Source organism: Felis catus, chromosome D1 (assembly GCF_018350175.1).
Source record: "Felis catus isolate Fca126 chromosome D1, F.catus_Fca126_mat1.0, whole genome shotgun sequence".
Lineage (NCBI taxonomy): Eukaryota > Metazoa > Chordata > Mammalia > Carnivora > Felidae > Felis > Felis catus.
In genome coordinates this window covers 60,432,973-60,448,569 of record NC_058377.1, presented here as the reverse complement: position 1 = coordinate 60,448,569, position 15,597 = coordinate 60,432,973, and the positions used below count along the sequence as shown (strand labels likewise).

At 46.3% G+C, this 15,597-nt stretch overlaps 1 protein-coding gene and 1 long non-coding RNA gene across 4 annotated transcripts; one reads left to right on the top strand and one right to left on the bottom strand.

Moving 5' to 3' along the window:
* Nucleotides 1–3,272: 3,272 nt before the first annotated feature.
* Nucleotides 3,273–14,284, bottom strand: LOC123380479. Its single transcript, XR_006586315.1, has 2 exons — nt 14,069–14,284; nt 3,273–3,571 (listed from the first exon to the last, which is right to left on the bottom strand). It is a non-coding gene; the product is annotated as an uncharacterized LOC123380479 (long non-coding RNA).
* On the top strand, nt 5,075–12,856 carry TRIM21 (tripartite motif containing 21). Of its 3 annotated transcripts, none has more exons than XM_003992823.5 (7): nt 5,075–5,272; nt 6,357–6,811; nt 7,304–7,399; nt 8,494–8,724; nt 10,522–10,544; nt 11,412–11,512; nt 11,795–12,856. In XM_003992823.5, exons 2-7 carry the CDS (start codon nt 6,404–6,406, stop codon nt 12,343–12,345), a joined length of 1,410 nt encoding a protein of 469 aa, XP_003992872.2. In that variant the 5' UTR covers nt 5,075–5,272; nt 6,357–6,403; the 3' UTR covers nt 12,346–12,856.
* Nucleotides 14,285–15,597: the final 1,313 nt, after the last annotated feature.

Here is a 15,597-nt window from a genome sequence, read left to right as displayed (position 1 = left end):
GTCAGAGAGGAGGAAAGAAGTTCTCTTTTCACCTGTACCTAGGGAATGAAGGTGGTTGAAAATGAAGTTATAATGAGGAAGCAATCTCTCTCTCTCTCTCTCTCTCTCTCTCTCCTGGTAATAACCTTAGAGGTCACACATCCAGCATGATGTAGTAGAAAAGCTGGGATCTATTTCTGGATCTGTCTCTTATCAGCTGTGTGATAATGAGCAAATTAACTCCTTGAGCCTTTTAGGCTTCACTTATAAACTGGGAATTATGGTTATTTCATGGGATTGTTAGAATTATGCTAGACTATGAAGGGACTCAGAAAAGGTCTTGGCACATCATATAATTTCCATACATACTCTCTTTCCTTTCCAATAGGAAATTGAGAACAGGCTTCAGTGATGTCTTAATGCCCCTACATTGCCCATCCAAAGGTCACTTTTCCCCCACCACTCATAGAGGGTTATTTGGGGGGGGGGGGGAGGAGGTTAAATAAACTTATTTGGGGATACATTTGGATTTACAGAAGAGTTACAATACAGTTTCTATATTTCCCTCCCCTAGTTTCCTTAGTGTTAACAAATTACATGAACATGGTATATTTGTCAAAACTAAGAAATTAGTAGTAGTGTATCATTACTAACTAAAGTCCGGATTTTATTTAGATCTTGACAGTTTTTCCATTAGTATCTACTTCTTTGGTCCTGGATCCAGCATAGGGAACCACATTGTAATTAATCATCATGTCTCCTTAATCCAGCCTGGTCTGTGACAACTTCTCAGCTTTTCCTTGGTTTCCATGACCTTGAGAGTCTTGAAAAATATTGGTCAGTAATTTTGTTAAAAGCTCTGATGTTCTAACTCCCTAACTTCAGCCATCCTTTCCTCCTTTCTCACCCCCCTGGAGAGGAGGACAATGTAGAGGTGCCAGGCTATCCTGCAGGGTGTTCTGACTCCTCTTTACTCCCCTCCAGGTCTCCATATGTCCTGCAGATTCAAGAATGGGACATTTCAGGGTTCTGTCTGCTTGAGGTCATTAGCAGTTCCTGAGGTTTTCCTGGAGGTTCTCCCAATTAGGAAACCAAACTCTGTCCTCCATGGGCTGCACCCCAATGTAAGACTTTCCCATTTCTATCACATCCCTTTTTTCATTCATTGAAATTTTAGACATTTTTCAGGTTCTTCTCATGCTCCAAGCTCTAAAAGGTAAAGAGATCATTTTTTAATGGATTCTTAACTGTGTTGAAATACTGACATCTCTGATGAAATCATTTCTTTAGTTTTCCTGGCATTGCATTCTGAGAGGCATTCTTTGCCTTAAAATAATAAATATGGCTAATGCCAGGTTGTCTCTCAAATCTGGCATTGGAGGGAAAATGATAAATGGAGGTAAATTGGTGAAACCTGAGACCAATTCCATTTGCTCATGAGAGATTGATCCCTGTTGTGTTGATTCCAAAATCTACATTATCCAACAGTCTTTGAAATGGTTCACAATATTGGAGTTCCTTATATTCACTGTGCTTTACCTAGAGATTAATCAGGTACCAATCCTATTCTTCAGTAGACCATGCCTTTGAAAGAGTAAAGCATGTGCAAAACCTAAAACGGACTTGACAGACAAGAGAAAAATAGAGAAGTCTTTATATAAATAAAATGGTGTTTGAGTTGGCCTTAAGATCTGGAAATAAAAGGCTTACCAGGATTATATTAGTTAAGAATATTGTATATGGAATCAAACAGGGCTTAAACTCCTTATTACTACACTAAATACCCTATCCCAAGTACCTAGACTCTAAGTGCATCAATTTTAATTAGTCATGGGTAAACAAGAAGACCCATTCTATGGATATTGATCGGTCTCTGCCCTAGGCACCTATTGCTATTCAGTGAGCTCCTGTACAAGTGTCCATATTAATAGTCATAAACAAAGAAGCCTTAGGAGAAACCTATGCTCAGGCAGAGCCTCTATCCCTACTACTATGGATACATACATTAAAGGACAACTCTGAGCCTGATTCTTCACTATTTCTAGGAGAGTCTAGACAGTCTTCTAGTGGCACGTTAATTGTATTAAACTAATTTGTATTGCCCTTACAATATAGGTGGTAATATTCCATAGACAGATTCATTTTCTTTCCTACACTGCTTCTGCCAACACCACCATTTTTAGATTTACACCATCAGGATATCCCAAGAGCATCACTGGCAACCAAGGAACTGATTTTGTAATCAAAGAATTCTGTTAATGGGCTTGCCCTATGGAATGCATCGGTCTTACAATATACACCATCAAGCAGAAAAAGTTGACCCAATAAAACTATGAGATGCCCTGCTGAAGGCTCAGGTATGACACCAATTTGGAAACCCCACCCTATGAGATAGGAAGGTTGTCCTATAAATTCTGGTACATGATCAAAATCAACTAATATATGGTTGCATTTTTTCATATGCACTATATACACACACTTTAAAGAATCCATGGGGGGAGGTGTAAGTGACCCCTATCACCATCAAACAAGTAACTCATTTATAGAACATTTTCTTTCCATCTTCCAACATAGGACTCAGCCCTGTTTTAGAGGGTGTAGTAAAAAAAAGGGGGGGGGGCTTGGAGGGGGGAGAAGACCTACCAGAGTAAGCAAACTTGGTTCTAATAAACTGGAATTTGCAACTATCCCCTGGCTCTATGGGGCTTCTTCAGCCACTGATTAAAGAGGCACAGGATGGAGTTTCTATACTGGCTGGAGTGACCTATTTCTAATACCAAGGAGAATTTAAGTTGTTGGTACATAATGGGGCAAGGAGGACCTTGCCTAAAACCCAAATTATACATTGGAAAGATTCCTACTTATAAATTCTGGGGCTTCTTCAGCCACTGATTAAAGAGGCACAGGATGGAGTTTCTATACTGGCTGGAGTGACCTATTTCTAATACCAAGGAGAATTTAAGTTGTTGGTACATAATGGGGCAAGGAGGACCTTGCCTAAAACCCAAATTATACATTGGAAAGATTCCTACTTAGGATTGCTTGATAACAATAACCAGTGCATTAAAGACAGGAACATTAAGGATACTGATCCTTCAGGAATGATTTGGATTACCCACCAGGGAAAGAACACTGAAGTACTAAACGTACTGGCAGTAAGGGGAATTTGGAATGAGTGGCAATTTTGATCTTCTAGACAATACCAAGTTGGGGACTGTTGCAGCATGTATATGTTATATTGATCTGTTGTATATTGATGTATATTATTGAACATGTACAAAGCAACCCTGTGGTGTGTATATTAATATCTTTATTTAATAAATACATTGTAGCTCAGAGGGATGGCACATGGCTGGTAAATAGCAGGGTTAGCACTGAATCCATGTCGGCACTATCATGAGATCTATGCTCTTTTCTACCCCACCCCACAGCAGCTTGCTCGGTGCCTATAGGAATGAGTGAGGGCAGTGATGTGAAGTACTCATTTTCTGAGTGTCTGCTAATTCACATATAGGTTTCTTTTTCTTCTCCTCCTCCTTCTTCTTCTCCTTCTTCTTTTACTGTTTCCACTTTTCTTTCTGGAACTATGTCCCTGGAATCAAATCATTACAGTGATACAATTTGAATATTAGATGTCACTTGATAACCTTCCACTAAGCAAATTCTCATAAAAACAGAACTGGAATTTACAAAGAGGCATGAAGTGTTTTTAGGTTTCCTAATCTATACCAAACATTAAGCAAAGTTCAACTGATGTTTTTAACCTTAAGTTATATAGGGACCAAAAAAAAAAAAAAAATCTGAGTTGGAAGGAATTGAGAATCCTAGCCTCCTCACCCTTCCTTTTTTCTCCTTCCTCCTCCACAGCTTGTGACCACATCCCTACCAGCTGCCCCTACAGCCTCTGGTTGAGTTGACAGGGCAGCCTGTCTTCTCTGGGCTGTCACTAAAATGAGGTTCTTCCCTGCACATTTTAATTCTCATACATCTACTTTGTCACTTCACTCCATTCAGCCTCAGTGTCCTCTCCTGTAACATGAGTTTAATAACTCCTGAATCACTAAATTGTTATGTGGCTTAAATAATATAACCTGAACATAGCAACAGTATTCACAATGGTCAAAAGCTAGAAGTCACCCAAGTGTCCACTGACAGATGAATGGGGAAACAAAATGCACATACAGACATTGGAATATTATTCAGCCTGTAAAAGGAAAGAAAGCCTGTCGTGTTATTCACAACATGAATAAACCCTGAGGACATTGTGTTAAGTAAAATAAGCCAGTCACAAAAGGACAAATACTGTATGACTCTACTTCTATTGGGGCACCTAAAGAAGTCAAATTCATAGAGATGGAAAATTGAATGGTGGCTTTCAGGAGCTCAGAGGAGGAGATAATGGGCAGTTATTGTTTAATAGGTAACAGAGTTTCCAATATGATGAGATGAAAAAAGTTCTATGGACGATGCTGATCTGATGGTCACACAATGAGGTGAATGTATTTAATACCACCACTGAACTATATACTTAAATGATTACGATGGTAAATTTCTTTAGGTAATTTTACTACAATTTTACTACAATTTAAGTAATTGCAATTTTTTTGCAATTTAAGAAATAACTTTTTACTACAATTTTTACTATAATTAAGAAATACAATTTACTACAATTTAGGAAATAACCTGTGAAAATCCCTAGTTCAGTGACAAGTACACAGTTGGTGCTCAATAAATGTCAATTCCTTTCTTACCACTCACTGGTGTGATACCTGCCTTTGGGTCATGCAGTATAAATCCCTCACCCCTTGATGTTAAAAGAATATCAACACTCTCCTGAAAAGGACTGGTTTCTGGAAGGAGGAAGCACAGGATGGCACTTTAGGAAGAGCTCCAGGCACTCTTGTCGCCGTCCAGACCTCCTTAGGAGCAGCTCCCACACGTAGGCACAGCATAGGGCTGTGGAGTGATGGTGACCAGCGTCAAAGAAGGCAGCACGAATCCTCCATCTAGTAGGTGCTGAGGACCATTAGATACTGAGGACCTGGGAGGGAGCGCTCAGCAAGGCTGAAATGCAGCAAGGCTGAAATGCTGAAGAGCTTTCGCTTAGTGTCTGCCCGGGGCATCTGAGCCTCCTCCACCCACTGACCCTTAGCTCCGCCCTGCACATCACCCTCTCCTCCCAAGCTCCTCCCACTCCCTGCCCCTCGGCCCGCCTCCCTTTCAGACTTGCCTCTGAAGGAAAATCGAAAGTGAAATAGGGAACTTGCCACCAGCTGCGGACTCCCCTGAAAAGGTGAGTGACTTGCCCAAACCCAAGCGCCCCAGCCCTGGCTGGGGGACATCTCCCCCTTGCCCCGGATCTGAGGGTCCCCTTCCATCCAGGTCTCATCCCTAGAGCCTGGGGTCCCTGTTCTCCCTTCTCCGCAGAGGGACTAGTCTCGATCAGCCCAAGCCCAGCGGTTCCTCCGGGGCTGACAGCCTGCCTGGGAGGGGGCCTGGCTGTGTACGTGACTTCCAAGTTACAGGAAAGGGGGAAGGGGCGAGGGCCGCCTTACGGCTGCTGCCGCCTGGGCAGGGAGAACGGGGCAGCAACCTAGCCTGGAGCGTGGTCTAGGGCAGCCCAGCGTGGGTAGGTCCGCAGTCCTGGAGACCCTCCTCTCCACAGTTCCCCTCTGGGAGGGAGAGGGGCAGGGTAGTAGATAGGTCTGGGTCTGTGCCCCAGAGGCAATGAGGACAGTTACCAGGTTCCGGAAGCTGAGAGGAGAGCCCGGGAAGCGCTCTACCACGTGGGTGGGTGGGTGTGAACACGTACATACACATACAAGCACATGCATGTATACGTACTACACCTATATGTACACACTTGTAAACATATTATGTATGCAGTCCTGTAGCCTGTGCATAACGCCTGCCATTATCGCGCAGACTAACGAAGACGTACGCAAAGCACGCAGCACCTCCTGTAGCGCATGGAGAGTGCGTGGTAAAAGGCCGCACCTGTTACCACGAGCTGCTTGGCAGTGCCCTGGCACCCGACATGGGAGAAGACGCACAGGAAAAGCCCAGGGGCCGAGGGTTTAAGTAGCGGTGGACCTGATGAAGATGGAGTTGCACACAGCTCTATCTCTGAAGTTCCCCAAAACAATCTTGCTCTCTTTGGGAGACTGCGTTTCCCCGCTGTCTGGCTGGATCAGTGGATGAGACTAGGGAGGAGAAGCTCTTGTTGCTCAAGTTAACGTTCTCATCTTATTTTCACACCCTCCACCTCACTCTTCCTCAGGGTTTCCTTGGGATTGCTTTTTTTTTTTTTTTTTTTTTTTTTTTTCCCTCACACAGCCCTTCTCATCTTCTCTTTTCCTTTTCTCCCCTCCTACTAGGCTTCCGCAGGCTCTCCACAGGGCTGCCTCATAGGAACGTTACCGCAATGGCCTCAGCAGCGCCCCTGGCGATGATGTGGGAGGAGGTCACTTGCCCTATCTGCCTGGATCCTGTCGTGGAGCCTGTGAGCATTGAATGTGGCCACAGCTTCTGCCACGACTGCATCTCTCAGGTCGGAAAAGATGGGGGCGGCGTCTGCCCTGTGTGTCAGCACATCTTCTTGCTCCGGAACGTCAGGCCCAACTGGCCGCTGGCCAACATGGTGGACAACCTTAAACAAATTGGCCAGAGTGCCAAGGAGGGCATGCAGCGGGAGCGGTGCGAGGTGCACGGAGAGAAACTGCACCTGTTCTGCGAGGAAGACGGGAAGATCCTTTGCTGGGTGTGTTCCCAGTCCCAGAACCACCGTAACCACCACATGGTCCCTATTGAGGAGGCTGCTCAGGAGTACAAGGTGAGGCCTCAGCACAGAGGTGAAAGCATGTAGAAGGAGAGGCATCCCTGGTGGGTGCTTTGTTCCCCAGAGCCGGGGAGGTAGAGTCACCTGTGGAGTTGAGGGGTTGGGGAAAGGAAGGGTGCCTCCCACCTTCCCTGTCTAACTTAAGCCAAGAACTGCAAACTTGGTACAACTTTCTCATTTCCCAGGAGCAGGGAATACACTGAGGAAATGCTACAAGAATCACATTTCCTTGTCTCCTGATTAATTAGGAATGAGCATGCCCCCTACCAACAGTGTAGCTCTATGTTGTAAGAAACATTAGGCTTCTTCCAAAGTCTTCCCATCCACAGAATTTCCACCCCAGTCAGACTGTAGTCTCCCCTCTTTCTCAGCACTCAGTCTTTTCAAAGAACCAGCATGGTTTTCTCCTTCCTTATGCCACCCCACCCCACCCCACCCCACCCCACTTCTTGGTCTGATTAGGCACTAACCTATCGTTCTCTACAGGAGAAGCTCCAGGTGGCATTAGGGAACCTGAGAAAAGGACAACGGTTGGCGGAGGAGTTGGAAGTGGATATTGCAATGAAGAGAGCAGCCTGGAAGGCAAGAATCATGTCCTAAAAGGAATCTCAGATCAGAAGCCAGGGCAGAGTCTAGGGTCACAGACTCAAGCTCTAACCATAGCTATGCCCATCCGAGGAGTGATAGTATATCTCACTCTCCAAGAACCAGCTATCCTCTAGGCCTCCTGACAGAGAGGAATAAAAAGGAGAGAGCTCCCAATCAGATAGAAAAATCAAGAGTCTTAGGAAAAAGTGCTGAGAGGAACAAGCCATACCCTAAAGCTCCTGCTCCCTGAACCCAGTCTTAGGAAATGACAGAATCACTGCCTCAGCGTCTGGGACAGAGGTCTCCCAGGAGAGATGCCCGATGGCCAGGCCTGTCAGTAAATGACAAGGGCTGTGAGGAACAGACTTAAGGGAATGACCAAGACCAAATGTAGAAAAACCAATCTGACCAGGTGGTTGCTTAACCATATCCAGATCACTGGTCCAAAGTAGAATGGAGACCTAAAGCTTGTTCTATACCCATAACTTGGAGGTAGGGTAGTCAGGGATTAGATGAGTGGAGGGAACTCATGGCCTGTAGAGCCCAGAAAGGGAAGATTTGGGATCAGAGAAGGATGAGTCAGGCTGTGGTGGCAAAAGGAGTCATCCTGTGTCGTCAGGTGACCTTCCAGTCACCAGCAGGAGAGGACAAGCAGAGATTATCCCAAAGACCCCCTTTCCTCAGGACTTCAGAGCAATGTTGTGAGCCTGTCTTTGTGAGGTTGTTGGGGGTAGGGATGGATGTGACTCTCTCAGGAACTCCCTGAGAAATGAAGACACGGGGACACATTTGGGTACTGAGTGGGTTTTGAAAGTCTGCTACCATACATATGCGACTGTAGGACAGCTACAGTGTGCCCCCCCCAAATAATCCCATTCCCCTCTGAGCCCAGAAGCCTCACTCACTTATCTCCCCAGAAAAATTCTGTGTGTGTGTGTGTGTGTGTGTGTGTGTGTGTGTGTGTGTTTGCTCTCAGACCCAGAGTCTGAGTGATGAATCTACGGGGAACAGAAACCAATATGAGTACCTTCATTCCTGAAGCTTAGGAGATTTTGATAAAAACCTCTCTCTTTCCATTTACACCAAAGAGTCAGGTTGAGACACACAAACTGAGGATTCACACAGAGTTTGTGCAGCAGCAGAACTTCCTGGCCGCAGAGGAACAGAGACAGCTACAGAAGCTAGAGATGGAGGAGAAGGAACAGCTGAGAATCCTGGGCGAGAGGGAGGCCACACTGGCCCAGAAGAGCCAGGCCCTGCAGGAGCTGGTCGTGGAGCTGGAGAAGAGGAGCAGGGGCTCAGCCCTGGAGCTGCTGCAGGTGAGCCATCCCCCTCCCTGAGGTTCAAGGAGCAACTGAAAAAAGGCTAAACCCGGTCCCTGGAATATTCCCAAACTGGAATTCAGACCCATGCTTGGTTTGCGCTCAAGTCATGGGAAAGGTGCAGAGTTAGGAGGAAATATTCCATACAGCAATTCAAAGAACCAGCCATCCCAGGTGAGTGCCTGCTCTGACACCTTCCAGGTTCATGACCTTGAGAAAGTTCCATAACTTTTCTGAGTATCAGGTTTCTCCTATGTTAAATGTACACTACAAGGTTACATATCTCAAGGGATTTTTGTGAGGATTAAATGAGAGAAACCACAAAAGCTTTTACGTGAGCATTTGACCATGAGCAGGTTTTCATAAATGTAACTAAAGACAGTGCCCTGGAAATTAAGAGACAGTGGCTCATCCCCAGCCCTGCCACCAATTCGCTCCATAATTCTAGGTTAAGTCCTTTCCTTTTCCTAGACCTACTGTCTCCATCTGTGGAACAAGGGGAGGGAGTGGACTGAATAACAAGGATCCCCCAGTGTTAGTCATAAATGTACCCTCTTCCCACTTTCTGCTGCTTCTGTGAACTACCCAAACCTGTTGGCATATGTTTGTTCTTTACATCTCACTCTTTCACCTGAAGAAATTTAGCTTAACAGGAAATTTGTCCTAAGCGATAGGAGCCAAGAAATCCTGCGTTGATAGGTTACTGATTTTTTTCTAATTTTGTAACCACCGCCGATTCTTAAATGGCCCATAGTATCTGCCTCTGTGTACTCAGGCTGTCACAGCAATACAGTGAGTTGGATCACGTTATCCCCATTTCATAGATGAGAAAACAGAGGGGCAGAGATGTTGAGAAACTTAGACACTACAGCTAAATAACTTGACCAAGTTCACCCAAGTAGTAAGTGGCAGAGCTGAAATTAAAATGAGCACATAACTATTTTTTTAAACACTCATTGATGTGTGTGCTACTTAAAATCCTCTCGCATCCCTTAATGTGTTTGCCTCGTTTGGGGAAACTATTGACTAGCGGGTCTCTAAAGTCCCCTCTGCTCTAACCTTATACAGTTTTTCTCTTCCCAAACTTGCCAGTGTCTCTGTCAGATGTGGTCATGAAGCCATTTTTTTTATTTGTTTGGTTTGTGCAAAAAGGCTTCCTGGATTGGCTTGACTTGGTAGGCCCTCTTCTCATTGTCTAAATCTTGCTTCTGTCCAACACTGAGCCACACTTTCTAATGCACTTTTGACTGGGCCTAGGAGTGTGCCAATTCCTGGGTAAGGGTTCCTAAGCCCTGCAACAGCATATTCTCAAGTGATTTGATTTCACATACATATGAGAAGGCAGCATTAACTCCAACATAAGACAGAGCCTTTCCTTCCCCCAAATGCAAGCCTGCAAATGAGATAGAGCAGTTTCTGTGCATCCTGACTTGGCCATTCTTTCCCTGTGACTGCCTCTGGGACTCAGCCAGGCTGGGCTACTTGTTCCTTTCCACTCTTCTTCCAGGAATCGGGGCTTTCTAATTTGTCCTCTGAATCAGAGTCCTTAAACTGGTCATCCTTCTCTTAGCTATAGGTCACACCCACGGTGGTTACCCTGGTTACCCCAAAAGCATCCACACCCCTTCTGCTTCAAGCTGGTCAGAAATGTCTTTCAGGCATTGGCCCCAGAGGAATGGAGTAAAGCAGTGTCCTGTGGGTCTTGGGGGCTGGGGGGCATCACCTAACCCACAGAAATGAGGTCTAATGGTAAACCAGTGATTCCAGAATTTACACACTCTCTTTTCTCCTCAGGAGGTGAAAAGTGTCCTGGGAAGGTAAGGAGTTTTCTTTGTAAGAGGAAGGGGCAGGGGGGGTGCCTGGGTGGCTCAGTGGGTTAAGTGTCCAGCTTTGGCTCAGGTCATGATCTTGTGGTTTGTGGGTTCGAGCCCCACATTGGGCTCTGTGCTGACAGCTCAGAGCCTGGAACCCACTTTGAATTCTGTATCTCCCTCTCTCTGCCCCTCCCCCACTCACACTCTCACCCTTTCAAAAATAAACATTAAAAAAAAGGAGGAGGTGGTAGGAAGCACATATACCTGTGGAAAAGGTTTTTGAGTTAGAAAAACATTCACTCATTTTCCCCCCATTCTCATCCCTATTCTCAAATACCCAAACCTCTGTAAAATATTTTCTGTTGTGAAGCTAATTAACAGACATCTTGGTGAGCTGCCGAAAGTAATTATACTATATCATCCTTACAAAGTGAAGCCCCGACCAACAGGGAAATTTCTATTAAGTTCTGAGTCTACAGCCAGTTATGAATCTCCTAGAAAGAGCCAGAGAGTAAGACCCATGATATGGGGAGACGCCTTGAGGTTCCTTACAGAAGTGATTCCATCTGTATTAGATGCCTTGTGATAAAATGAAACAGTGTAAAACAGTGAGTGCCTGCTGACCTCAGGCTTGGAGAGGAGATACAAACTATCCGTAGCTGCAGGGGCCCGTGTAACCACTAAGGCCTAGAAAGGAACTAAATCCTACCTCCTTTTGCCTCCCACCCCCACCCCCAGGGATCCCAGCAAAGGAGGTTTTTGTAAATTTGCATTGAGTTAAATTTTCATCCACAAGGGAGGTTATAGTGTCAGGGTTCAGGAGGGTGAGGTGGGAGTTGGGGACAGGGTCTGTAACTCTGTTTGCCTCAGGAGTGAGTGTTGGAACCTGAAGAATCTGGACATCACCCCTCCAGACCTGAGGAGTGTGTGTCTCGTGCCAGGGCTGAAAAGGATGCTGAGGACTTACGGAGGTGAGGCGACCACCAAGAGACTGGGACTGGGGAACAGAAGTGGGTGATGAGGAAGCAGAGTCCCAGAGTCAGGGAGAGAGAGCAGGTAAGGGTAGGTAAGGCAGGGACAGGTAGGGAAGGTGGTTCCCTCAAAGGTCAGGCCTGGCTGGGGGTCATTTCCTTCCACAGTGAGGCTCACAGATACCTCCTTATCCACAGCCCCTCATCCTCATCCCCAACCAGAGACACCAGGTTCCTGATTCCCCACACTCTCCCAGCCTGACTCTGGTCCCCTCTCTGCAGTACACATCACTCTGGATCCATACACAGCCAATCCGTGGCTCATCCTGTCAGAGGATCGGAGACAAGTGAGGCTTGGAGGCAGCCGGCAGGAAGTGCCTGAAAATGAGGGCAGATTTGACACTTATCCCATGGTCCTGGGTGCCCAGTTCTTTGACTCTGGAAAGGTTTACTGGGAGGTAGATGTGACAGGAAAGGAGGCCTGGGACCTGGGTGTTTGTAGAGACTCTGTGCGGAGGAAAGGGCATTTTTTGCTCAGCCCCCAAAATGGCTTCTGGACAATTTGGCTGTGGAACAAACAAAAATATGAGGCTGGCACCAGCCCCCAGACTCCCCTCCACCTTCGGGTGCCTCCGTGCCAAGTTGGGATCTTCCTTGACTATGAGGCCAGCACTGTCTCCTTCTACAACATCACTGACCATGGCTCCCTCATCTACACTTTCTCCGAATGTGCCTTCGCTGGACCTCTGCGGCCCTTCTTCAGTACTGGTTTTAATGATGAAGGAAGTAACTCAGCCCCTCTTGTCCTCCGTCCATTGGGGGTGGGTTGGTAGGGATCCTCTGACCACTGGTAGCACCCCCTCTGTGGGTGCCCTTCTCAGCCACTGACCCTGCCTCATCTCCGCATGAACTCTGAACCACTTTGTCTCTGCAGACCTGTCAGGACACCAGCAAGCAGACTTTGGCAGGGACTTCACTGAAAATTTATGTCAGATGACCTTCACCATCAGCGTTCCTCCCTAGATTGCTTTATAATTCCCTCTATGAAACAAACTAATTGGCCCAAATCTTCTGGATCAACCAAAACATGTTTCTGCCTTCTTTATGTGACTCAAGTCTCATTTTCTCCTCTCCATCACTAGGCCTTTAGTCAGATCTCAGTTATTTACCTTTGCAGAGTTTGCAAAGGGGCTTCCTTTGTACGTGGGGCCTCAATCTAACCCATTCGATCCTTGTTCTCATATACATCTAGGATTATTGTTCCGATGTACACACATATAAGTGGCTCCACACCACCTACAGAAAAACAGCCATACTTTGAAAATAAAGGCTGAATGATCCAGACCTTAGACTTCTACGTTACGTATCCAGCCTGCTGTACTCCCCATCCCTGCCATGCTCTCCCAACCACATCTTGTTGATATTGGAGTTGGTTAAGGGGTGCATCAATCTAAATCGAAGGGGTAATGGTTTTTTGATAGGTCAGCTTGGCTAGGCTATAAGCCATCAGGTTTTCAATCACTAATCTAGATATTGCTGTGAAGGTATTTTGTAGGTGTTATTAAAAGTCCACAATCATTTGACTTTAACGGAGATTGTCCTGGATAAATTGGGTGGGTCTAATCCAATCAAGTGAAAGACGTTAAAAGCAGAACTGAAGCTTCACTGAAGATAGTCCATCTATGAGTCGCAGCTTCAGCTCAGGCCAGAGTTCCAGCCTGCCCCTCCTAATGGCCTGCCCTGCAGATTTAGGTCCTGCCTTGACAGCCCCCACAATTGTATAAATGCAATAAGTCTTTGCATGTCTCCTAATAGTTCTGCTTCTTTGGTTGAACCTGATTGATGTGAAGGCCAGGACTCAGGTAATGGCATCACCTGGTGACAGCAAACACTTTCTTGAATTTAAGTTCTTAAGGTTGGAATGAAACTCTATACCCAAGCAATAGCAGGCTGTGAGAGAACCACTATTCTTCAAGCAACCTGATTCTTTGTCTAAAATAGAATCTCAAGGGGAGGCGGGGAAGATGACAGAGTAGGAAGACCCTAAGCTCGCTTCATCCCATGGATACAACTAGATAACACCCCCATCAGCATAAATAACCCAGAAAATGACCCAGAGCCTGGCAGAACAAACTCCACAACTAAAGGCAGAGAAGAGGCCACACTGAAGAGGGTAGAAAGGGTGGAGATCAGTCGGGAGATAAACAGATGGAAAGCTGGGCCCTCCACAGGAAGAAGGGAGCCAGTGGCACAGAGAAGGGCAAGAAGCAGCCTCTACCACACTAGGAAACCTGCACAGGGAAAACAAGTTCCCATAACCTTTGGCTTTGAAAACCAGAGGAGTTGAATTTCATTAAGTTCTTACAACCAGTGGGACTTAAAGCCTGGCATTTTACAAATCAGCTGACTTAGCTTTGGGAGAGACAATAGGAAGCCGAGTGCCCGCCTTAAAGAGACAGTGGGACAAACAGCCCTCAAAAATACAGTATAGAAGCGGCAATTTGAAAAACATCAGGGGCATATGGAAGGGAGCCTTACTCCTCTCAGAGCTTGTACCTGAAGAGCAGGGTATGCTGAGGGACTCATCCAGGAGACACCATTCACCGGCACATCTCTCTCCCACAATGCCCAGAATAAACATGGCAATCTACAAGAAACAACATGATGCCGGGGCGCCTGGGTGGCGCAGTCGGTTAAGCGTCCGACTTCAGCCAGGTCACGATCTCGCGGTCCGTGAGTTCGAGCCCCGCGTCAGGCTCTGGGCTGATGGCTCAGAGCCTGGAGCCTGTTTCCGATTCTGTGTCTCCCTCTCTCTCTGCCCCTCCCCCGTTCATGCTCTGTCTCTCTCTGTCCCAAAAATAAATAAACGTTGAAAAAAAAATTAAAAAAAAAAAGAAACAACATGATGCCAACACTCATTACCTAACTCGCTTATACCAAGTCCCACCCACCCACATAGCAGTGGGTCTGTCCTTTCCAGTCATGCTTGCCTCAGTCCCAGCGCTGCTGTCCCCTCCCCCAGAAGACCAGTGCAAACCGTACCAATACTACAGCCCCCAACCATGCACATTGTGCAGCCTTGGTCCTGGAGGCAGATGCAGCAGGGCCCCTCCTGAGGAAAAGAAGCACACACCTTATTAAAATTGCTTGTTTCACCCACCTGCTTTGCAGATCAGCTCCTACTGACCTGGTACCAGCAGCTGCGGTGGTAGTAAGTCTCATTTCACAAGCAGACCATGGTGCACCCTGTTAAACCATGGGCCCTACCCTGACCAGCCTGGTTTCAGAGGTGGCAGCAGGTCCCCTCTTGCTGGCATGCAAACCTTGCAGGCACAGCGCAGTCCACCTCCTCCAACATGCTCTTTGCCAGAGGCCATTCAAACCGGGACCACAAGCCTGACAACTCCAAAGTGACTCCTTTCCTGGGTTGAGGGGAAGACAACCACATAATGTCAGTCAGAAGGGTGCCCCAGCAGTGGGCTGGGGGAAGACCTCTGGTATGACAGCAGACCGTGCCCAATAACAAAAATTTCTCAGGAACAACACAGGAAAGGCACCTTGGTGCTACTGCATCTCTGGCAAATGTATGATCTAACTCCAGAAGAAGGAGGCTCCCAGCTGGTCTAGTAACACCACAGAGACAAAACACTGCCCATGATAGAGAAAACCACTGGAGACAACTGGACTAAAGGAAAAAGCATCTAAGACCCAACAGCAGGGCATATGCACACACATAGGAGATACTTCTGAAGGGCCACATTCTGGTGAACAGGGGACACTGCATTACAGGGTACTACAAGACCTCTCCTTCACATGGCTGTTACTTTCCAGAGAAGGAGACATAGCTGACTGTCGTAACACACAGAAACAGAGTAAGACAAAATGAAGAGACAGAAGAATATGTCCCAAATGGAAGAACAGGACAAAACCACAGCAAGAGACCTAAACAAAACAGATATATATGCCTGGTAGGGGACTTAAAGATACTGGACTTGAGAAAAGAGTGGGGAACATCAAAGATACCCTTAATAGTGAGATAAAGAACCAATCAGAAAAGAACACAATAAAAATTTTAAATACACTAG

Bases quoted from the DNA above. Each gene is read 5' to 3' on its own strand.
- TRIM21 (XM_045038039.1), top strand. From the start codon at position 6,177: ATGAGACTAGGGAGGAGAAGCTCTTGTTGCTCAA. The intron at 6,211-6,356 runs GTTAACGTTCTC...CCCTCCTACTAG, and splicing joins GAGAAGCTCTTGTTGCTCAA to GCTTCCGCAGGCTCTCCACA. The intron at 7,400-8,493 runs GCAAGAATCATG...TTTACACCAAAG, and splicing joins TGAAGAGAGCAGCCTGGAAG to AGTCAGGTTGAGACACACAA.